The sequence below is a fragment of the Anas acuta genome, chromosome 2 (genome assembly GCF_963932015.1).
Source record: "Anas acuta chromosome 2, bAnaAcu1.1, whole genome shotgun sequence".
NCBI lineage: Eukaryota > Metazoa > Chordata > Aves > Anseriformes > Anatidae > Anas > Anas acuta.
In genome coordinates this window covers 18,154,879-18,179,324 of record NC_088980.1, presented here as the reverse complement: position 1 = coordinate 18,179,324, position 24,446 = coordinate 18,154,879, and the positions used below count along the sequence as shown (strand labels likewise).

The window sequence follows — 24,446 nt, the reverse complement described above, 5'->3', positions numbered from 1 at the left end:
GTTAGGACAGGAGGATAAGACTTTAGCAGGAGAGTGTGGATTCATGACTTATTGCTTGACAAAATTTCCAATAATATCCCAGTTTTGTTGATATATTATTGGAAATGCTATGGATGTTATGCTTGCCGTAAGAGAACAAAGAAACCCACCTTGTCTGTGCTCTTACCCTGTAGGTTAATTCTTCCCAGTTGCTAGTTCTGAAGGATGCTCATGAAGCTGTTAGAAAGCCCTGTATTGACTAAGATGTCCACTGTAATCCATTGGCTCATTACTGAAGGTAAGGTGCTCATGGGAAACTTCGTTCCTCAATATTACATGTTCTACTGAGATCTTATTTTCCCAATACTTATAATTATTTTAAACTTTGCCTTTTGGGTGATTTTTTCCTTTGCCCCATCTCCGTGCAATTAGCTTTTATTAATTTTTTGCCTGCTCTGCCCTGGCTCTGAGCAGCTGCCAGTCTGTTGCTGGGCTGCCTTCCCGAAGCTGTGCTTGAGGCGCTGAATTCAGCTCTGCATTTTGCTGACAGGCTGGGGATTTAGGCTGGCTCTTAGGTGTAGCACTCTGATTCAAACACCACATTCTCCTTTTGGATACAGTGCTGAGCCTTTTGTCATTACTAGGGGTGTTGCACACTTACTGTCCTTATATTAGCACAACATTTGTACTGGAAATGATCTTTGGGGAAGTGGGATTCATCCTGCGAGGGCAGTTCAGGTACCACTGCTGTCATTTATTCAGTTTTCTGCTTTCTGCCTTCATTGCCAAAGACATTTCTGGTTTTCCTTTATTTTAATTTAAAATAAAAATAATTCATGGAGATGGGCTCAGGGATCTGACTGCTATTGGTATGTGTTCTGAGCTGTGATTTTTCTTTCAGCAGTGTAAGCGCATCACTCTGAGTGCAGCAGACTATGAAGGCACCAGCAGCCCTTAGCATACGTGAACGTTTCCCGACATTAAAGTCACTTCTCTAAGGTACAAGCAGAACAGTTGGTGTTTGCAACCTAACTTCAGCACTCCCTTATCTTTTCCCGACTGTGAGCAAGCTGACAAAGTTTTTGAATAGCATTTATTTAAAATGCAGAGTCTGCATCTGCATATTAGATACATCCGCATATCAGATGCAAGTTCTCCATAAACAATTAGGAGTCAAAGACATGGATTTGTTGTCTGCCAGACAATTTGCTCCTAATCTATAAAAAACATTTTCTGTTAGAGATAAGATGTGATCTTTCAAACATACACTATCACTTTGCATTTCAAGTGTTTGGGAGGAAGACTCTAAAGTTGGAAAAAAATCATATTATATGTTTTAAGAAGAGGGGATTACAAAGTGGGGTTCATAGGATAAATATCTCCAAAAGGACTATTAAACTACTTTATAGTCAGCACCTAAAAATAATTAATTGATTGAAATTAGCTAATGTGGGATTGTCAAGAAAAGTCCATACAAAACAAATTAAGTTTCTTCTTTGACTCATAACTGGCCTCAGAAATAGTGATGAAACAGCAGATGTGCTATGCGTCTGCATCAGTAACATTTATTACACATCTAGAATGAGGTTTTCAGAGGTAAGCTACAAAAATATTGTATAGATAGGTCATGAAGTGGGTATTTGCTTCTAAAGCCACTCTCAAAATGTAAGTAACAGTTGTGTACCATGAAACTGGGAGGAGGTTTCAAGTAGGTTCCTGAAGGGATATGATCTCTACACTCTATTAAATAGGTTAATGAACAAAATTAATAATGAAATAAAGAGTCATAAAATTAGCAGATGACTATGAGAAACAACGAGATAGTTGCATTCCAGAGAAGCATTTTGAGGAACAGGTCTGGAATTAAAGTTAATCTTGAAAAATCCACAAGATGGCCTAAAATCAGCAAGATAAAATTCAACAAAGACAAGTGCAAAGCACTACCCAGAGGAAGGAGAGATCAAATCCTTAAACAAAAACAGACAGCGGATAACAAGGAAGCAAAATATTTTGAAAGGTCATGAGGATTATATTGGATTACAAACTCAAATATTGGTCAATACTGTGGTGAAGGTGAAAAAGCAGGCTGACCTCAATGTGGGGGGTATTGACTGAGATTTTTTTGTAGTCTGCAGAAGATGCATAAGGGGCTTTGTCTGGGGCACCAGGACAGATGACAGTTCTAGGAAGTGTAGTCTGTTAGGAAATTTGATTAATTCAGCCCAGAGGAAAGAAAAAAGAGAACAAGTCAAGGTGGTCTTTTCCAGACAGACACATCCAACGGTGACTGTGCTCTAAGAGGAAGAAAGTAAAGGACCAAAGAACCAAAGAAGATTTGGATTAAATAAGGCAATCCACCCACCCTACACTTGGTGCTAAGGTGATGACAACCTGCAACAAGGTAGTGAGGGTGGCTGTGGGGTCTACCTGACTGGAAGTTCTTTGAGAGAAAGGTAGAAAAGCTCCTGCCAGAGATGGACTTGCTGTATGCAATCCTGCTCCAGTGCAGAAAGGCTGTACTGGGAAACCTTGTTGAGACTCCTTCAAGCCCAGTATTTCTAAGGAAATGCCTGGGGGGTTGAGTTTCTCACTGCAAGTGAGCAGTAGTCAACAGGTAAGCTTTTGCTGCTTTTGCCATAAAGTTCTGGATACCAATGCATGTACTCTGCAGTTTGGCTACTCCTCCCTTCCTCCCTTCCTTCTTTCCTTCCTTTTCCCTGCAATATTCAGGTGGTGGTTTTAGTTCATTTGTGAGTGAAAACAAGATAATTAAGGAAACCTGGTTTCCAATACATTACTATCACTCTTGCCATCCACTACAATAAACTCAGCATCACTCCTAGCCCCCCCACACCCTGCACTGTATATTAAAACCACATGGCACGGTGCCCACCACCACCACCACCAGTACCTCCATCTCTGTCCTGTTATTTTGAGCCCCCACCTCCACCCCCTCTACTGTTTCCTGTCTATTGTGCACTGAGGAAGAGCACATGATCCAGCTGTTTTGGGATATATTGATGTTTATTGGCCAATATGAGTGGTCAAAGAGAACCAAAGACCAAAGAGAACATCTACCTGTGGAATTCACTATGCAGCCTTCCCTTGAGTATGAAAATCAATGTGCGTTTCTTTCTTTGATCCAGCTGTGAATTTCACAATGTTTCTAGAAACTTGGGGAAGCTTTCAGACCTTCACACCTCTGTCAAAGAGCTGAAATCTACTAATGGGATCGGAAGTTATTGGCAGACAGAGGGGATTCGACAGACAGACAAAAATCTGACTGCAAGGGCATTATTTCGTTAGTTAAGCAAAAAGTAAGTATACTTTTGTTAAAAAGAATCTATATTTTATGTTTCTGATTGCACAATCAATGATGCTGATAAACATTTTCTTTCTGTTTTGAGAGAGATACAACATTATTCTGGATATTTCAGCAGTTATTGAGCATGGGCTGTATATCACCTCATTAGCTTAGGACAGAAATTAATAAAGTCTTTATTCTGATTTGTTTAAACAATGCAATACTTTCAACACTTCTAGCATTTCTAATAGTTAGATAAACCAAGATCTTGTGTATAGGCCATATTTGGAAAAAGTAGGTTACAGTTACTGTAGTCTATTAAAAACCACTAACATTTTGCACTGCTATTTTTTCTGCACTGTAATTAGATTCAGGTTGAGCTCATGCAATATCTAAATGTAGACTCCTAGCTCGATAGCTAATAGAATCAATCGAGACCCTTCACATACTGGCATTTTGTTTGCAACAGCCATGGTAGTTGTAACAACTCAGACGAGCAGGACAGCGGTCAGATGCCTCTTGATTCCCCACTGGTGGATGGCCTGAGGCAGCTCTGCTGGCAGAACTGAGACAGAAGCACAGCAAACATTTTTCAGGCACAGTAATTGTGTATCTTGGGGACTCCCAGTCAGGTTTTGTGTTGTACTGGTCACAGCCGAAGAGATTTCTAACACTACCAACACATTACAAATGACAGGCCAGAGCCATTACTGTGTTTTAATACTAAAATAAAAATACAATGATCGAAGTTTCCTATATCTCTTCCAATCCTTTCTAACATGTAATTAAGCATGTAAAAAAAAACATGTACAACTTTTTTTTTATTTACATGCAACGTGAAATAAACATGTAAATAAAACATTTGGTCATTTGCTTCATCTAAGAGGATGCTGTCTTTCCATCCTGCCCGTGCCCTGTATCTGGGTAGGCTTTGAGTCCTGCAACACAGTTTTTACAAAGCTGTAAGTAGATGCATGCTTGCAGTGGCTTAAAAACTGTTTGCATCTCATTTTAGATGTGGCTGTACACGAGCTGTTTGGGAGCTGGTCTGAATGGACGTGTGAGGAGGCCCTGGGGGATGAGAAAGGCTCTTTGACCCCTTTCTGATGCAGCACCAGAACAGCCACCCTCACACCCTTGGCATGAAGGCCCTCCACCTCTCATCTTCTCCCCGTGCCTCATGAGCATGGGCAGCACAAACAGCAACCTGGTGGAACACGAAGGCTGAATGTTTCTGCCTCCAGCTGTCCCCAGGAGAGGAGGAAACAGGCAGCAGCTGGAGTTGTGCCCCCATATGTCTCCTTGCAAACCTGTGTGCTGAGAAGAAGAGCTGCTTGGGGGGGGGGTGTTTGTGAAGGAAAAGGGGGTGTGGGAGTGGTGGGTGCTACTGGAGAAGGGTGTTTGGGAGGACTGTGAGGAGATCGGGAAGTACAAGGAACTTAATATGTTAAGTACATTAAAAGGATACTTGATTATCGCTGGCCGTTTAGCAGGTGCAATTTCGGTAGGTATTAATGGTCAGGCTCCAGGAGGGGAAGTGCACTCCCATCAGGCAGCTGACCTTTAGAGCAGCCTGCGGCAGTGAAGAGAATCAGCACAGGCGCACCGATTAAAAAAAAATAAAAATGCTTGTTTATTTATTTGTCACTGATACCTCACCAAGTAAACGACTCCATGTTAGCTTAGCTCAGTCCTGACTGCTGCTCCTTTCAAAAGCCCCGTTTCTCACCTACCCGCAGCAAATGATGCATCTTCAGGTATTTGTTCAGTGCAGACTCCGAGGCACTGACTCCCTGTGCTGTGCTAAACTGTAAATACCACTTTCTGAGCTGCTCAGCACGTGTGGTTTCTAAATAATCTCATAGGCTATTCACTTGAGGGAAAGTTCATTACACGTAAATTATTCTTTAACAGTGACTATCAACTGCAAAAACACGGACCACAAAATTAATTTACTTTTAGCTGTATTAGAATGAGTACAGTTTCAAATAATTCTAAAATAAGATGATGCTTTAAGGAGCAGATATATCTTGTCAGCGGTTTAAAATTAGACCATATATTCTGCATGACTGAAATCTGCTCCTTATAGGATGTGCATGCACATGTGTGTGTGGGAGAGGGGAAAGAAAAGGATCTTTTTACTACTCTTCTCATCTGCACTCTTCAATTCCGAAAGGGAATTTTAGATTAAACCAGAAGGGAATTAATTGTACTTGTGAGGTTTTGTTGCGGACAGTCTCCTCTGAAATTCACCCTTTGCAAACTGCCTCCTGTCATGAACACCTAAGGTAAAAGATGTTAAGCAGGTGAGTAACTTTGCGTCAAAGAAAATGGAAAGTTAAGCAGGGTTTATTATTTATTTATTTTGGTGCTACATCTGTACTACTGATCATGCCAGCCCTACAGCCGATGGTTTATTTGGAAAGGCCTAACCGCACGTTCAATACTTTCGGGTGCTCCCAGGGACTAACTTTTGGGGCAGCAGGAATACAGTGGGGTGATCAGCCAGCTCTGCCTCTGCTCAAAGCCAGCACCCTTCATGTCAGCCCTGAAAACCAGGGGCCTGCGGGATGCATTTTGAAGGCAGAAGCGGGATTTAGCGCTGCGGAGGAGGATGAAGGGCAGTGCCCGAGCAGGGCTGGGTGACACAAGCGGCATCCCCACACGCGGGGACGGGGCAGCACCTGAGGGAGCCCCCTGCTCCCCTCAGCCCCGCCGCTCCCCCCGGGGAGCCGCGGCCGCTCCTCGCCCGGCCGCCAGGCGTCGCCGCCACCCTCCCCGCGGCGGAGCCCCCGCCCCGAGCCGCCCCGAGCCGCCCTCGCCTCCTCCCGGCGGGCGGCTCCGGCTCCTCCGCCTCCGCCCCGAGCCGAGCCGGGCTGGGCCAGCGGGCGGCAGGTGAGGCGAGCTGCCTCGACGCCTCTCCGCTGCGCCTCCTCCTCCTCCTCCTCCTCCTCCTTCTCCTCCTCCTCCCTCCCGCCCCGCGAATGGCTGCCGGCTGACTGGCAGCCGAGGCGGCCACACGGGGCGGCAGCCGCCCGGCGCACACCTATAAGGACCGGCGGGGAGGGAGGGAAGGGGGCTCCCGGCGGTGAGGGGCTGCGTGTGGCGGAGCTCCGCGCTGGTGGTCGGCGGGGAGAAGCCGAGCGCTGCCAGCAGGTTCCGTGCTCCCGGTGAAGCCGGCAGCGAGGGGGCAGTCCCGCAGCGCACCCCGCACGCCTTCCTCCTCCTCCTCCTCCTCCTCCTCCTCCTGGTCTCCGGCAGCGGCGCCCGAAGGATGCGGAGCGGCGGAGCGCGGGCGGCGGCGGGGCGCCGCGGGGGGACCCGCTGCTGCTGCGCCGGGCGCCGCCGCCCCTGCGCGCTGCGCTGGGCAGCGCCTCAGTGAGCGCCGTGGCCGCGGCCGGCCGGGCTCGCTGCTGCTGCTGCTGCAGCTCCCGTCGCCGGAGGAGCCGCGAGCAGCCCCGCTCCGCTCCGAGCCGGCGGCGGGGGCCGCCACAGGTGCCTCGGGGCCGGGGGCTGCTCCCCTCAAGCCCCGGAGCCCTGCGGAGCGCGGCTTGAGTGAGTCCGCCGCCCCTGCGCTGCCCCCCGGGGCCATGGCTCTGCTCCGGCTGCTGCTGCTCCTGCTGCTGGCCCCGCGGGGGCTCGGCGCCGCGGCCAGCCCCGGGCAGGCGGCGCAGGGCCGGGAGCGGGCGGCCAGAGGCAGGCAGGCTGTTTACAACCACATCAAGAGCCGGGAGCCTCCCCCGGCCCCGCGGAGCCGCTCTCCGGAGAGCACCATCTTGGCGCAGCGGCTGGCCGAGGAGGTGCCCCAGGACGTGGCCTCGTTCCTCTACACGGGCGACTCCCGGGAGCTGCGGCGAGCCAACTGCTCCGGCAGGTACGAGCTGGCCAGCCTGGCCGGCAAGTCGCGCTTCACCTCCCACCCGTCCCTACACGGGGCCCTGGACACCCTCACCCACGCCACCAACTTCCTCAACATGATCCTCCAGAGCAATAAGTCGCGGGAGCAGAACTTGCAGGAGGACCTGGAGTGGTACCGAGCCTTGATCAGGAGCCTCCTGGAGGGGGACCCCAACATCTCCAGGGCAGCTATCACCTTCAGCACAGAGCCTTTCTCCTCCACCCCCCAGGTTTTCCTCCAGGCCAGCCGGCACGAGAGCCAGATCCTCCTGCAGGACTTGTCCTCCTCGGCTCACCGCCTGGCGAACGCCTCCATAGAGACAGAGTGGTTCCACAGCCTGAAGCGCAAGTGGAGGCCCCACCTGCACAGGAAGGTCTTGAACGCAGGCCCCAAAACTTTGGAGAACAGCTGGAAGAGGCGCGAGAGCTTCACGGCGGATAAGAACCACATCAGGTGGTCCTCGCCTTACCTGGAGTGCGAGAATGGGAATTACAAACCCGGCTGGTTAGTGACTCTCTCGGCGGCTTTCTATGGACTGCGACCAAACCTTCTCCCCGAATTCAGGTAGGAGGGGGGCTCCTCTGCTTGCTGTCTGTTCAGAAGGGTGTAAGGTGGGCTTCCCCATCCTGCCCCCTCCTCGGGAAGGTTGTGCCGTGCCTCTGCTGTGTGACCTGAGCAGCCCTTCCCCGGCCGGCTGCTCAGTCACACCGCAGTGCAACCTCAGGCCTTCCTGTTGAGCGTCACCTTCATGTGTCTTAGGGAGCTGTTGCTCAGGAGAATTGCTTCTATCTCAGTCTGTAAAGCTGTGTTTTCTTTAACTGCTCTCACTGAAACAGGTGTGTATGTGGGCTATGTGCAGGGCATGTTTCTGGAGGAGAGGAGATAGCAGGAGCTGCCAGTTGCAGGTTATTTCTTTGCAAACGATCTTTACCGAGCTGTTATTTCTTACTCTGCTGCAGAACTAAAAGTAGCTCAACCCCAGCTGTGTTTTTTTTTTAACCAACTGGGAAACAATGTTGTCACCCTGGTAAACTGCAGTTCCTGGTCTTCAGGGCACATCCACTGTGGGGTGCTCAAGCCTGGTCAGTATGTAGGTGATTGTTTGCCACTGCAGGTTTCTCATAGTGCATGTGGTTACAGCCTAAACCAGCAGTTGGGAAGCTTTCTTTAGGGCACTGTTTGTAGGATCCCCACCCCATTGCAAAACTGTATAGATGAGACCTGGCACATGTGAAGAATTGCTTGTTTTCTACTGCTGTTATCTCTAGGAGTTTGCCACTGGGCTGTGACTAGCAGAGAGGAGGATACGGAAGGGCTCTTCTTATACCTTGTTTTAACAGCAAAAAAAAATGTGTTTAAGGAATGAGAGCAACCTGTGGGGTATGAGATGTCCGGTTTTTGCACTGGCACGTTTGTAGTGGGGATCATGTGTAATTCTGCTGGGGAATGCCCACTCAAAGCAGCTTTAGTGAAGCAGCTTTCCTTTTTCAGGAAGTAAGGGAAGAGCACAGAACTTGCTTTGTGCTGTGATTGAGTGGTGGGTGAAGACATCTAACAACACAGTGGAAATGGAAGAGATTTTGTCACACTCGAGTGCACAGACAACTGTGTGTATGAACAGTGGCTTTCTTGGCTTAGTTTGAAATCTGGTGGGATCAAGTAGGTATGAATGCAGTCATGTATTCTCATCTAAAAAAAAAATAAAATATGTTGAATAAAGAGAGGATGATTATGTATGAAATTACCTTTTGCTCTTCACACTTCTGGGGCTGGTAGGCTTAGGGTAGAATGAGCTCATCTGCAGTCTGTTGCTGAATTCCTTCCTCTCAAGACCAAAAGCCAAGAAAAGCTGTACTGCAGAGCTCTCCTGGACCCCAGCAGGGACTCAGACAAGTTCAGGGAACTTATTGTAGTTTGAAATATTTGAACAAACTTAAGGATGCAGGTGAAAGCTAGCGTAGGCAGAGATTCTCTTGTTGGGGACAGAAGTTCATGTAACCTGAAGAACCTTTAGGCTGGAGGTGGGGTTGCAGCCACCAACTAAGTATCAGAGAAATTAGATCTTGATATGAAATCTAACAAAGCTTTGTTACCTTTAGCTGAAAGAAGAGCAGGTCTCTTCAGCAGCAGAGACCAAGCATCAACTTCAGCTCTGTGCCAAGCTCCTATGATGCCAGGAAGTATCTCGGTGGTGTAGGTTTCTGCTGTGGTAGCTCGTGCACAGGACACACCAGGTCCACTTGGCAGTAACCCTGGCCAACCAAGGCTACCAGTAGGGGTCCTCCTGGGCGCAGTACAGAGCACTGCCAGGTTTCTGATCTTACTGGCCTCCATTTACTGTGTGGGATTCACCTCAGTTAAGGAAACAATCATTTGTTGCAACTCGGATATTTTGGAGGGCATCCTATAGGCCCATTTAAGCTTGGAGAACTGAACTTTCACTTAGGAGATGTTGCAATGGGATATTGTAAGTGTTGCATTACTGTGTTACTGCTGTGAGATTGAAGAGTTTGGACAAAAAGTTATTTTGTATCAAACCCAGAGATGTGTTGATAAACACTTCTAAGAAAATCTCAGGATGTTTTTCTGAGACAACTTGTAACTCCATAAGAAAGCAGGTGAAAGTGTGTGTATGTATATATCTTGGCAAAGTTAAATGATGGTTCCAGTGTTTCTAGTTTGAGATATGTTACATGAAAGATGGCCTCTAATATCATGTGAGATATTGAGGAAATAACTCTGCAGCTACACAGAAAATACTAAAACCAAAATAAACTTCTTCCAAGACTTGTGGGACATCTTGGTAGTTACACAATATTTTTAGTACCTGATAGGCGTGCAGCCTCAGAGTGAGTTCTGAAGAGGATAAACGGTCTGAAATACAAGCACGTAAAATAAAAATGCAAGATCTAATACAGCAATTAGTACTAGTGTTCTAATAACTACAAGGTCCCTCATGAAATAAGCCTTATTTCCCCTCACCATCTGTCTGTGAGTGACACAATGGTTTAACTTTAAATTCCTATTTAAGGCCCATATGGTAAAAAGCAGCATGTATTTTAGTCTCCATTTTTTCAAAAACCACATTGGTTCTCTCAACGAAATATCCCTGAACCATCTGTTAGGAACACTTAATGGCTCAGCTTACATGCTCCTTCCATTTAATAGCCTGGTATGGGATCACTGACAGTACTTTAGTGTGTGCCCCTTTAATGCTCCTCTTACAGTTCATGTACTTTCTTCTTTGCTGACATTAGGTTTATGGTGTGCCATGTTAGAGTAACAGAATCATGAACTTGTTTTCTTCACGGAGAGCATCTTTTCAGGCTGTAGAAGGAAAAGCCATTGCCCCTACCTTTTGGTGTATCTTCTGTCCCAGTAACAGATGGGTACACTGCCCAATACAGTAATGGGAAGAGTTTTATGAAGATGAGCCTAATAACTACTACTGGTTTTGTTCAATACGTGCTACTTCTGCAGTACTGTCATCAATGAGGTTCTGCAAATGCAATTGCAAGCAAAGCATCACTTCTATGTGGTGAAGGGTTGGGCCTGCTGTCAAAGGGTGTGACTGTTACAGGCATGGGGCTCTTGCAAACAGCTTGCTATTGGCCTTTAATTTTGTACTCCCCCATATACTTCTCCCTTCACATGAGATGGAAGCCAAACTGTGAAGTGAAGGCCAAGAAGGAGAATGCCTTTTTAGTTCTCTTGACAAGGTTATTGTAGGCCAACTACTGAGATAAGTGAAGAAACCAAAGACACGTTGATTGTGCTGATGAACGTATCGCAAGCTGTCTGAGGCCAGTGGGACCATATCAGTGGTGCTGCCTTTGCACTGCTTCTTAGCAGTGCTTGCTGGTGTCTCATCTGCTTTCCCTGACCTTTGTTCTGCCCAAAAGGAAGGGAGGCGATGCTCCCGTCTGCTTAGCGAATATAGTGCAGGCTCATTTTGAAGCAGGGAGAGGATTCACAGAGACTGGAAGCAATCTTCTGGTGACAATAACCATTCCTTCTTCATTCCAAAGTCTACGCTGATGCAGTTGACAGCTGGAGATCAACATCTAATGTGTCTAATTGCTCTACAGCTCTCGTGCTGCACAGGGTAGAGCATTGGTAGTGTTTGTTGTTAGTCTGTGACCTTCCTCTGCTACTTTCTGTTGCTCAGTGACACTGAGCCACGTTCTGCAGCCCACGAAGATCCAGCTGGACTCTGCAGCCTTGCTGTGGAAGTAGAAGGGTGTGAAAAGCTTCACCTCATGGCTGTGGTCCATTTGCTAAAAGCACTCACTCGGCCTCTAGAGGGGAAATGGGAGGCTCTCATTGCTTCAGCACTCCAGTGGGTGGGTGGGGAGGATTGCTCCTTGACCTGGAAGGAAAGTGTGCAAGTAGTCTCCTACTAGGAGCATGTGAATTTTTTTTCCTTTTTCTAAAAAAAAAATAAAATAATTATTATAAAAAATTAAAAAAAAAAAAATCCACTCTCCTCAGTTATTGAGCCAAATCTCCTGCTCACCAAAGCCCTCTTAATGTAATCAGTTGATGCAGCTTCATCTTAAAGTAGGTAGCTTTCCCTCTTGGCTTTCCACTTCCCCAGCCTGATGGTTGGGATAGCTGCTTCTGATTTCTGATCTAAATTTATTCAGTTAAATATCCATTTGTTCCTGCTCCAGAACTGCCTTCTGGCTGAAATAGCTGTCTGCAGATGTTTACTGCCCTGACCTATTTATAGGCAGCAGCAGGTCCTTCTCCACCTTTGGTTACTGGGCTAAAGAACCCAGCCTTCTCCAGCCTCCTGTCAGGAGCTCTCTGTTGCCATGGTCCCTATTTTCAAGTCCTGTTCCAGCGTTCCTTGAATATGGTTAGTCAGATTCGTGTGCAATGTTTCAGCCTCGTGTGATGACATCAATTACTCCCAAACTCTGATGTATGAGCTGTTGCTCTTGCAGCTCAGAATGTTCTCGTGTGCTGCTCTCATTTTCTTTACTGTTGTCGTGAAGTATGTCAGCATTTTGGGAAGTGGTCATTGCTCACTTTTTTCATCTAGCAGGCCTTCATCCCTTTAGGGTGAAGGAATGGTTCTGCCTCTCCATGTTCCAGTAAGGTCGTGTTTCACCAAATACAGGGCAGCATTTGCAATCAGTTGCCTCAAGGACTGCTGTGAGGATGCAATGGCATAATGGCTGTTCTGGCAGAAAGGAACATACTCAACAAGCTGAGTAAGGCTTTGGTGTTTTGGTTTTTGAACAATGCTGTGTTCTGCAACAGCTGTGGATACATTCGTTCTGAAGTTTGGCTGAATCAACTGTTGTTTCCTAATATTTTTTCTTCCTGACATTTATTCCTTCTCTCTTAATTATTTGAAAGGTATTCCTTGGTGCAAAGATTAATCTTTATTGCACAGTTCAATTCAGCTATTTTTTTTTTCCCTAAAGGCAGTGTAATGTAATGATTTCCACTGTACTATTAAAAATTACTCAAACCACTCTAGGGTTATCCCATAATGGGGTGCTTAGTTAAGGAAATATTACTGAAGGCAAATTCTACCATAAAGGTAGAACTACCTATGACAAGTAATTTCTTAGGGAATATGCTTCTTCTAAATATTTCACAGGTGTTAAATTGGTAAAATACCCACAAAAATAGACTTTAAAAGAGAGTTTTCAGAACTTGAATCATATTTAAAAGAAAAAAAGTTACAAGTTCTGACTTTAACCACCTCTTTTAAAAAAAAGTTTCCCCATTTCTTTTCAATCTAGTCTTAGTACTGAACTCGGAAAACAAAATTCAGTTTAACTTTTTAAGGAGGGATATTAAGTATTGTGGCATAATGTGTTAGCTGTATAATCTTGAAAATACTTTAAAATGGTGAGGCTGACATCTTCTTCTATACCATGTCCTGGCCCATACAACATGATTGAAGGTGTGGGTGGATTTAGAATGGATTTTGAAAATGAAAAGGAATAATTTATTTCCTCGAACTAAAAGTTTTGGATTTATATTCCTGAAAAGAGGTGAGAACAAAGAAATGTCTACTTAACGTGATTTATTGTTGGTTAAAGAACCCCCTCCCCAGTATTTTTTTTTTTAATGTTCTCTATACAGTCAGTGATGTATGTGCCTTTTATGTATTAGGCCATGGCTGAGAATAAACTAAATGATAATGGAAAAAAAAAAAAAAGGAACAAGGAGTAAGGAATTCTTTTTGGAAGCATGCTTTCGATTTCTTCCCTGTTGGAGAAACAGTGGGGTATTTGAAGAAAGAAGCTAAATATGACCAGGACAGGACTGAAACACGTACTGTGTTTGTGACAACACTTATGTAGCATGTGGTAAGTTGGTATAAAAGGAATGAGCTTTTTAGGTCAAACTGCTACTTCCAATCCTCTGTTCCCTACCCCTATCCTCCTTGGGTAAGGCTTCCAGCACAGCAGGCTATCAAAGGTCTTTTGAAGGGAGTGGGCATGTGACAGTTCTCGCTATCGGAGACGCAGTGCCAAGACTGTCACCTCCTATTCTGTCTATTCATGAACCTGAGCTGAGATTGAGAAATGTTCCCAAAGATAAGAACAAAAGTATTGCGCTGTTAGGTCAGATGAGAGGCTTATCTAGTTCTGTCTCCAAAAGCAGCTTCTGGCAGGCACTTAGGAAGCAATATAAGAAGTGTTTGAGTATCTTGGTTATATTCCATTTACAAATAATAAGCAATACAGAAACTTTGCCTTTCAGACTGCATCTGAAAGGGCATTGATAGTAGGTATGGATTAAACTGATATCCATAATTTAAATGTATTTTTAACCCATTTTTGTCTTCTACAATATAATTTAGCTTTGCTTTCCATAATACAATTGAGCTGTTTAAAGAGCAATTACTTTCTATTTTTAAACTTGCTGTGTGTTAAATTTATTTGGACATCCATGATCCTTGTCTTACAAAAACACTTTTCCAGCATTCTGCATTCAACTTCTCTGGGCCAGTCAGATTTAGTTGTGGTGTATGCTGTATATTTTTTATCACCTGCAAAGTTTGTCAGGGTTCGCCTGTTTTTGATCCCTTTTAAACCTGTTGAGCAAAGCAGGGATAACTGTGGTGCCCAGCTTGTTAGCATCCCTACAGGTGAGAGCTGACCTCCTGTCACACTGATGCTCTCCAGAATGGCTGAGCAGTGGGAGCTTCCTTGGCTCTAAAAGAGTGTAGTGATTAAAACATAGTTTGCTTTCTGTAAAGGCTCTGTCATTTGAGTTCTTTTCAGATCATGATTGTCTACTGGCCTTACGGATTTTATTTTGGGCTGCCTTTTTCTGAGATATTTGACAACTTTTTGGTTGTTTTGGTTAGATTTTATGCTTCTAACATTCTGATCCTATAATATTTCTTATTTTTTGTCTTGCTTGAGTTTATGCTCCTCCAGGTTCTTTTTTCTGAACATTGGCTTCCACTTACTTTTCATTTCTAAAATTCCCCTACTACCTTGTAAATCTTTGGTGTCAGAAGTGCAGCTGTAGTTAGGCTGAGGTCATCTCTCCTGTGTAGGATCCTTCTCATTCAGAGCTCTTCTTGTTCCTAACTTCCTCATATCACTGTCTGTTCTCTCCACCTGTCTTGTTGACCCTATGGCTAGTAATGGGAATATTTGAAAAATGTCTGTTTCTTATTGAACAACCTAAACTTGGTTCCAAGACCTTTTTTCATAAGCAGAATCTAATGCAAGTGGTACTGCGCCCTTCCTAAATGAGGTGGTGCCTGGTCACAGAATTTAGACGCTAGCAGTCCTTAAACACAAATCCTCCAGCAAAAATATCACCACCCCTCAAAGCATCTAGGAAATTCTTTAACTAAAATGCAGGGAAGTCCTCAGGCAGCGCTGCGTGCCATAAATCTGAAGGCTGAATTGAATACGAAATAACTCTGCAGACAACAGAGGAGTCAGCTTTAAGTATTCCACCCTTGTAGTACTCTTCCAAATGGCCTACAGGGATTTTCTTTGCAGGTGAATCCTAATTCGTGTGCCCACACTGCTATACCGCACTCTTCAGTTAAATTTATTTTTAGTGAAAGCTGTTTCTTCTGTGAAAGTGGGCTGAAAACCAGCAGTCATGCTATGGCTAAGGAATCAGGCAAGTCTGTCTGTCCTGACAATAAGAAATTAGTCATAACTGGGTGACCAAATCAAAATCATGTTATATGTAATATCACAGTAGGTTTGTATGAATCTGGTGGCTACATTACAGTGCAAAGGTGGTGATAATTCTAGGGACATTGAGGTGACGTGGAATCCCAAATCTGAACTTTCGAAAATAACTTTGAACACACAGAAGCTGTTTATTACCAGTAAGATCTTTACAGCTGAAGGTCACTTGTGAATTTGACAGCAGGATTTTCTTGGATGGCCAAAGACACTTTGAAGTGGACTCAGATGTCAGGTAGCGTGCAACATTTGAAAACTAATGTTCTTGAATAAGCCAGTTTCCAAAATGAGAAGGCACAGAGGCTTCCAACCTGAAAACCTTTGCTATGCTAATTACAGTATGCATTTATCTAGAGGTGTGTGGATTTGCAGATTTGGGACATCAGTACAGAATTCATTTTTCTCATTTCATTGTTTTTTTTTTTTTTTTTTTTTGGTAAGGAAGACTTCTCAAGGATAACTTGTGGGGTGTGAATGAATATGGTACTAAGAACCTAGGAAGGCATTTAGATTTGAGGGATGATGTCTGCTTTGGCATGGAGTAACCATGCCTGATACCTTAATTGTGGCTGGTGAGGGCCATTTGTTTGCCTCTTTAAACCCACCACAGTGATTTTGTTTTCCCCTGGTTTCTAACGCAACACATTATGAGGAAGTTTACGTTCTACTGAGGCATGCAGGATTCATGCTTAGACAGGATTTGTCATCAGTCAGATGAAATATATATGATATTGTTGGTGCTTTTGAAAGGCTTCGTTATAACTTGGAGAGATTTTTCTCCACAACCTTTAATGTTAAAGGATCTGCTACTGTATCTGGTTCTCTTTACATCTAAATTTCAGAAGGCTTCTCTGATTCTTCAATTAATAGGCTTTAATGCCCTTGATGTTTACTGTTTATTACAGAACTGATTATTGTAAGGATCTTATTCATACATTTAGTATCAGATTCTCCTATTTGCTTGCGATGCTTACAGACACAGCATTAAGTGAACAAACCTAGAAGACAAATTTTGAATGCCTGTTTAGCTGAGCTACGATGACCTCTGTGCCAAAAGCTTCCGAAGATCTACAGGACAAAGACATTGTCACCATTTAAATGCAGGCAGGCTGTTCTGTGCAGCTCTGGCTTGAGCTGGATGGGAGAAAGGGAAGATGTTCCATCTGTTTTTTTTTTTTATGGTGAGACAGTACAGGCAAAAAAATCTTCTGTTCTACAGGTTTTACAACACGTTGTTACAATGAAATATTATAACTACTGAAACTATCAAGATAGCTGGTAGGTTGGGAAAATAAGCTTAAATCAATTTCTGGCACAGATTTTAAGGCAAACAGAGTGCCAACAAACAGTGGTACTGGAAATTAAGACAGACATGAAAGCCTCTTAAATCAAACCTCTGACCTGACAAAATCCTTGATGACATACTTCAATGATTATCTGTTATGTACAATTCAACCAATTCTTCATCTGTAGTTGTCCAAAATGTTAAACACAAACTTTAATCTTTAGTTTGTTTTTTTTTGTGTGTGTAAGGGCTGTAAAATTGTGGCGGAAAACAAATATTTATAGTTATAAGGAGATTAACAAAATATACTTACTTGCCAGATGGTCCACAATTACCAGTAATATTGTTATTAACTTATCACAGTGGCTTGAGTTCAGCCAGGCAGCACTGTCAGCGTGGATGAATGTGTTATGCTGACAAACTGAGTTGACTGTCATACAGTTGACGTTTGTCTTGATCACTTCTATTGAGATAGCAGAGCTGCAATTATTTCCAGTTAGTCCAATAAATGTAACACTTACAGGTAGTTGGTCTGTATACATAATAGGAGGATGTGTTCTTCCATATGTTCCATTTTCCGAATGCTGAACCAAAAATAAGTGAAAATGTGGGTGTCTAGCTGGGCTGTGCCAGCTACTGTATTAATCACAGATGAATTTCAGAAATATAACATCATGTACATATCGGTGTACCCTATGCGTAATGTTGGTGGGGTACGAGTCTGAGACGGTGTTTTCAAATGGCAAAGTGTCCCAAATGAATGCAGTATAAGTCTGTACCATCATGATGCCTTTCGTAAATGCCACATGTACGCTTAAACTTCTTTCCTTTGAAAGTGTTATGTATCATCAAGTAGTTGCAAGAGCCTGGTACTACCTTAGCAGAACTGTGACGTTACCATGAGATGAGCATATTGCAGAGGTACAGTGAAAAAGGGTTAAAATGTGCCGTGAGGGAAGACAGTGGAAAGCTGTAGTATTTTTTAACACTCAGGAGAGATCTTCATAGTCCTGCTTCTGGACTGCACTGTTCTTCCTTCCTGTGGATTTTCACCACAAACTCATAAAGCCCTGGGAAAAGGACAAAGCAGAACAGCAGAACTGTATCAGAAGTTCAGGTTGTGCTACAGAACTGCAGACACATGAGGGTTGAAAGGATAGAAATGTCTGTACCGAGGTCTTGAAGACTGGGCTTTGTGGAAAGGCAAGTGTTCTTGTGAGAAGTTTTAACATGAAAATTCAAATGGAAAATGCATTGTTTAAAATGAAAGTACTCTGTAGTGTTTCTGAATAAAGTGTTGTAGAAATAGTTTGAAAATAGGTAATTGCGGCTGTTCAGCCACATAGGCCTGACAAAAAACTGACAAAACTCAAACATGAAATGGAAGTGCACAAGAGGTGGAAGCAGGCTGAGGTAACCCTACTATGGAGACATTGAGCATGGATGCGGTTAGGGAAACCAAAGCACATCTGGGGTTGGTTCTGACAAGAAACACGAAGGGCAACAAGAAACACTTCTGTAAGCACGTTGTTAGCAAACTTAGGGCAGGGGAAAAGGTGGGCCTGCTGCTGAAGTGGATGCTGGGCCTTGGACAGAGAACATGGAAATGGTCAGTGATACCACATAGCAAATTCTATCTCTGTGTGTGTGCTTTATAACTATTCCCCATACCCCAACAGTGATTAGTTTACCCTTCATTTTCATTTTGTCTCTTTCCAGAAGCCTTTGTAGAAGGAAAGGAGAGTTGCCTTTTTGACCAGTTAAAAAACAAATGCATGCAAGGGAAAAGCTTTCCCTGTAAAGGAACTGAAGGCCTACTTTCCTACTTTTCCCTGGCCTACGCATTAGTATTTATGTTCAGAAAAGTCCAGAAAATACCAGAAACCTACCTGGTGGGGTCTGCGTGTGACCTGTTGAGGAGTTAGTTACATCTGCTTACTCTACGTACTCCAGGAACAGCTGAAGCAGGTGTCTTCTCATGAGGTTAAGATAAGCCTGTAACCCACTAACATACACATTTTAGGGAGCATTAGTGTGTACGGTGTGGCAGCTTTTCCCCTGAGGCCAGTGGTTACCGGGAACCATGGAAAAAGCAATTGGGAGGGGAGGAACTGTAGTTTTAGCAGTCCCTGAGGAGGCTGATGTTCAAAACAAGACTGGAAATAGAGCTATGAATTAAAAATATTTTTGTGTATTCCAAAAGCATGGTGTGTGCTATTTCCAGCTGAATTTGCCAGAACCTATGCTTAGATATTTCAAGAGATTTTAAAGTGTGTCCAGTATCAGATTGTGTAGATTTTAGCAGGAGATAGAGGGAAGGGGATGAAGAGCATCTGTACGAGCTTCTTATTTTGGCACATAGGTTTCTAATGCAGTCTTCCTCTGATTCCTTGTGTTTCTCCAATGGCTACCTAGCATGTACGAGGATAAATGTCCAGATATAGCTAGTGTGGACGCTTTGCTCTTGGTCATACTGCTGTTAGATAGGAGGGAGCAGTATTGTCCTGTTTTGAGCAAGCTCACCCTTACCCATGTTCTGATTTTGTTCACAAGCGACCCCTCAAATGCATGGCTCTGTAGCACTATTATTTATTATTACAATTCTTATATATAGTACTTTAGTTAAAAGAGTCAACATGCTTTGAGGTGAGCAAAGTTGACCATGTCCTTGGTCCTTTAAGATCCCTTGGGAAAAGCTTTTGGTGCATCCCAAGGCCTGAGGAGGAGATCTTTGAAAAGTGTGACTATATGTTGAATCTGACAAAGCTCTGAAAGTGAAGAACCATTTGTACAGTGCCTCTGGAAGACCTACAGAATGGTATTTTAAGAAATGTTTTAAAAGCATTTTGGTACCATTGATGTAGTTGTAACTACGGCTTGTATGTTAGGCTATTTGTTTCTGAAATCTGACATCAGCAAATTAAGAGGTAATGTTGCACCACTTCTGTCTTTGGTGAAGGTGAGGATTAGTAGCTGGGAGGGTAGTCCACTGCCTGAAAGGGGGCTGGTGGTTGTTGTGCCATGCAAGGTCACATGGTGGAAATCAAAGCTTTAGTCTGAAGTGGCTGAAACTGTTGACTTATAAGAAGTGGTACCCTAGACTTAGAAAATCAGTAGAGAGCATTTATCAATTGAGTGAGTCTCTTATGACCTACCAAAATTTGCATGCCAACATTTTTGCCAAGTCCAGAGCAGTCACAGCTCCTTTCACAAGCTGATGCTATAAATGTTCCACATCTAAAGTCATCTTGCAGATGATTTTAGAGAAAATAAGGAAATTGTTGGAGGTTTTTTTAGAAATGCGACTCCAAACTTACAGCTTTTGTTTTCTTGTGGTGATTTCTGAGTTTCTTTTTATAAAATGGAGCACTGGGTTTGAAATTGGTTGTTAGCTCTTCATTCATAAAAAATTAAGGGAAACTTTTGATGAAGAAAACACAAATGTTCTTGGTGTCCAACTAAAATAGTTCAGACAGTCATCAAGGACTTGAGTATGGAGGAACCTTTTTTTTTTTTTTGGCTTTGTAGGCATCAGTGGTCTACTCCTGGACTGTGCTGCCCTTCTGTAGTGGCTTGCATCTCTGTGAGAGGAATTAAATTGCTGATATATCAATGTAGTGGAGGGGATGTGCAGAGAGAGGGGTCTGGGTGTGAATTTTTGCACAATGGTTTTGGCAAACATCATTCCCTGGGGTAAAAGGGAGGATGTTGTCACCTGGCATGGCAGTCACGTATGGTTCTGGGTACTCCCTGGCCCCAGTGCTCAGTGTGCCCTCCGGGTTGGTGGGTGAGGCTGCTGAGGTCTGAGACAGAGCAGGTCACTCATTGTGCTTATTTTAGTTCTTTGCTGCATCATAAAATGTGAAGGGTGTTAAATTATTTGAGTGCGTAACTTATTCATACCTGCCACCTTACATCTATTGAGTGCATGAGACTTGCAGCTTTTGTGCCATAATGCAACTCAGTGAGCTCTAACATATGAATATGTCTCTGCGAGCATGGCTTTGGGAGCACAAAACTCCACGTTTCTCTTCTCAGACATATCAAATTCCATATTTAGAGGACAAATGTAGTTCTGCTTGGCAGGTTATAGCATTGTAAAGAAGTTTGCTGTGTTTCTGTAGTCATCGTGTTCAAGGCTGTTTTCTCTTTTTCAGAGGTGTCGTTAAAGTGGACATAAATCTGCAGAAGGTGGATATCGACCAGTGCTCGACTGAGGGGTGGTTCTCGGGAACACACAGATGTCATCTCAACAACTCTGAGGTATGTTTGTAAGGAACCAAGCTAAACCTCAACAGGGAGTCTTTACAATATGAATAACTTTCTGTAGTATAAGTGCTAGCTGTTCTATAGACTCTAAATGTGGTTTAGAAGGACTGGACAGACCTTCCTGTGCAAGGTGTTATGGTATGCATGAGTTTCAGGAATGTCTGCAGTTTAGGAATATTGGCATTAAAGCAGAAGCTAAGTTACTGTGCAGAAATACTAGCTATAGGAACAAAGAATATCTGCAAAATGATTAATGAAGTTCTTGTGAGTCAATCAAAACCCATTATTTTACATTCAAAGTTAAAATAAACTTTAATGTGAGTATCTCTTTTGAGTGGACAGTCTTATAAAATACAGTAAAAGTGGCGAAAATGCTGGTACTGTTTATTCAGAGAAGTTTGGTCTCTTGCAAGAATGATGCAGAATAACAAAATTGGATGCTATAATTCTTTTTTAATAGAAATGCCAACATTTTGACAGAGCTGACTAAATGTTTCCGTTCAACTCCTTCCTGCTTCCCCTTTCTTCTGAAGGCCTGTGTCTGGCTCCGTCTGTCAATGTATCATAGATCATTCAGCTTGCAAATCACATGTACGCAATGAAACTTAAAACTACAATATATTCAGTGATTTTTTTGATTACATATAATGTTGTTTTCAAAGGTGCACATTTGTTATCTGTGAGACTGTTCTTCATGTACTTCTGTACTTTCAGAAAGCACAAAGCACAGGGGAAATTGAAAGCTGAAAGAAATTTGAAAATTGAATGAAATTTGGAGTTGTTTACCAAACTACTCATAAAATGCTGTTTTATCCAAACCAAATATAAATTTAGGAAAAGTTTGTTTTGAGGAATTCATTGGTTAACATTTTTGAGCAAGAAAAACTCAGAATTGCTGTAAACACCTTTTTTGGTATTTTTCACTTAATTTTTTTCTTAAAATATATACAAAATAAGAAATCAACTGTTGTTTGAGAAATAAAAACTAAATGTAAATATTTCTGCAAATGGGTTTTTTCTTTGTCAATTAGTTTTTGCCTTCTAAATTGAAGGGGATGCTTTTCAATGTCTCATGTTTCCTCCCAGAAGAAAATACTGTTCTGAGATCTGATAAACCTTGTTTTTTAGTATATGCTAGTTATCCTGTACATGACTATGTGTTTTGACAAGTGCTCCTCCTTTTCCTAATGTCTTATGAGTAGAAATGTCAGCAGAGGGGTGGGATGGTAAGTTACGTTTCTTCCTGCAGCGAAGAAAAGGGAGGGGGAAAAGAAATCTTATGAGAAGACCAAGAAAAACACATGTAAAAGTACAATGGAAATAATGAAGAAGGATCACAGGCAAGCCTTAATGCACCTTTGGACTGGTTCAAAGCCCACTCTTAGCTGTAATGGGTTCTGAATCATGCTCTGTATTCTTAACATTAAGCAAAACACAATCCGAGTGAAACCACACTGGAGGTAATTTCAAAACTATATATATATTTTTTCCAAATCTAAGTCCTTAACTGTGTGCCCTGCACGCAGAAGAATGTGAAAAGCTACTCCCTCTTGAAATAAGGTGCAAGGCATGGACTACTAAGGCAGGGATGGTGTCTCCAGAAGATATGAGCCAGGGCTGGGTTCTCTGCAGTCTGGGCTTCACTCTCCTGCTGAGAGCATGGTGGGTGTTTCTTACCTGCTGAGGGAGAGAATAACTTTTTTTTTTAAACATTTTACCTAAGATGTACATTACAGACTAGTTCTTCATGCTGGGATATTGGGCTGATGTTACAAAGGATGCTCTATTTTTCATACTGGAAAGATGCATGGTTTTATTTTAGTAAGCTTACTGCATAAATAAAATATATGTTCTGTTCTGCTTCTGCTCTACTTCTACAAAAGAAAAAAGAATGTCCTTGGCTGCTCTGCCAATTTTACTACCTAGACCTTCATGGTGTATCAAAGCCTCTTAGGCATCTAGTGACACCTAGATGTAGATGCTTAAATGTAGGTGTCTTAACCTCAGATTTGAATCCCTCCTTTCTCTACTAAAGCACAGATAAGCAGTGTTACTCATGGGAACAGGAGTTGTTTAATGAGTGATGCAGTAATATGTGAGCTGGGCTAATGTTCACAGCTTATGGTTTTAATAACGTGGGTAAGGAAATGAATGCCACTGCATGAACAGCTTTTCAACTCGTATGTAGAGCAGAAACCTCTCATCTGCCCTTGACATTTATTAGTGTTAAATCAGCAAGGGTCTCATGGCTGAAAGAAGGTAATGCCAACCTCCCCCAGACCAACATGCAGCTTGTCAGCAGGGAGTGCTTTTCCTTATTGCATCTGAAGATGATGAGACTCCTTGCCTAATAACAGTGACATTGCGGATGGGGAGTTGCTAGGAATAATCTGTGGACCATCTCCTTTTCCTCTGTGGTCGCTTTAGGAGGGGTCTTCTGTTTTTTTTTGTTTTTTTTTTATACGAACGAATCCCATATGCTGCTTTTCACACTTTGTTTAAATAAAATCTGCACTGTAGAGTAAGGGTAGGTTACATAGCTGTGCAGTAATGCGTTCCATACAGCGTGTCTTATAAATGCTACTGAAATGATGTTGCCCATCCTTGCTTTCATCTTCTTAGATGAAGATGCAGAAATACCTGCTGATGCTGGAATGCTTTGTCCCAGGTTACAAAGTCAGTCTTAAGGAGAATAAAGAAAGGGGGCACAGATTTAAGCTTGTTAGACCCTGCTTCATCTTTTTTTTTTTTTTTTTGAATGACTCGAGCATTCAGCAGTGCATTATTTTTCCACAGACCCTTTGGTAAGCCTTTGGCTTAGTGAAGTTCCCAGTTGTCTCTGGAAGTCTGGTTACTGCACTGCCCTTACAGGTACCAGTGCCATTAAGTCTAAGGCATAAAGCTCAATATTTTAGAGAAAGACAAGGAAGAATGGATTTCTAACAGCAAAAAAATATAGCAAGTGACAGAGAAGGGAAAGGGGGTGACTGAGGGAATGGAGAAAAGAAAACAGCTCACAAGTTACTAAGAGGCTTCTTTATTTTTTCTTCAGTTTTGTAGTGGCTAATATTTCCCAGATGCTTCAGGTAAATTTTCCTACTTTCTGTGCTGTCCTAAAATGTTTTTCTTCCACACAAAAATGAGTTTAGAGAGGAGGAGGTGCATTACAGCAAATGTAAACATGCTGGGAGCTGAATAAACCAGAGGTCTTTATGTGCTAAGGCTAAAACAACAAGAACAACAAGAACAACAAAAAAAAAGGATGGTTACTAATGTCTAAGAGAAAACAAAGATATTTCTGCTCAAAATACTGCATTGCCTTTATGCACTCTGGCACAGAATCGTTAGAAAATGATCCTAATTTGTGACACTGTGATTTAGCTTTGGGAGGTCTCAAATCTAACCTGATTGTGTGATGGAATAATTGTAGTGCTCTTCCTTGCTTGAAAGAAAAATAGCGTGTGGTTGGGGAATTGAAGATTATTACTACTCAAATAGAGAAAATGCCTAGACATCCTATTT

General features: G+C 43.1%; 1 protein-coding gene across 2 annotated transcripts in view; it reads left to right on the top strand.

Annotated features, from left to right (window-relative positions):
* The first annotated feature begins 6,375 nt into the window (after window positions 1-6,375).
* Window positions 6,376-24,446, top strand: part of GPR158 (G protein-coupled receptor 158) — a 194,652-nt gene continuing 176,581 nt past the window's right edge. The window contains exons 1-2 of one of the 2 annotated variants that reach the window (XM_068673689.1): window positions 6,376-7,745; window positions 20,813-20,918. In XM_068673689.1, coding sequence (XP_068529790.1) covers window positions 6,874-7,745; window positions 20,813-20,918 — 978 coding nt within the window. In that variant the 5' untranslated portion in view covers window positions 6,376-6,873. The remainder of the gene's footprint in view (window positions 7,746-20,812; window positions 20,919-24,446) is intronic. The other variant, XM_068673690.1, reaches the window with a different exon arrangement.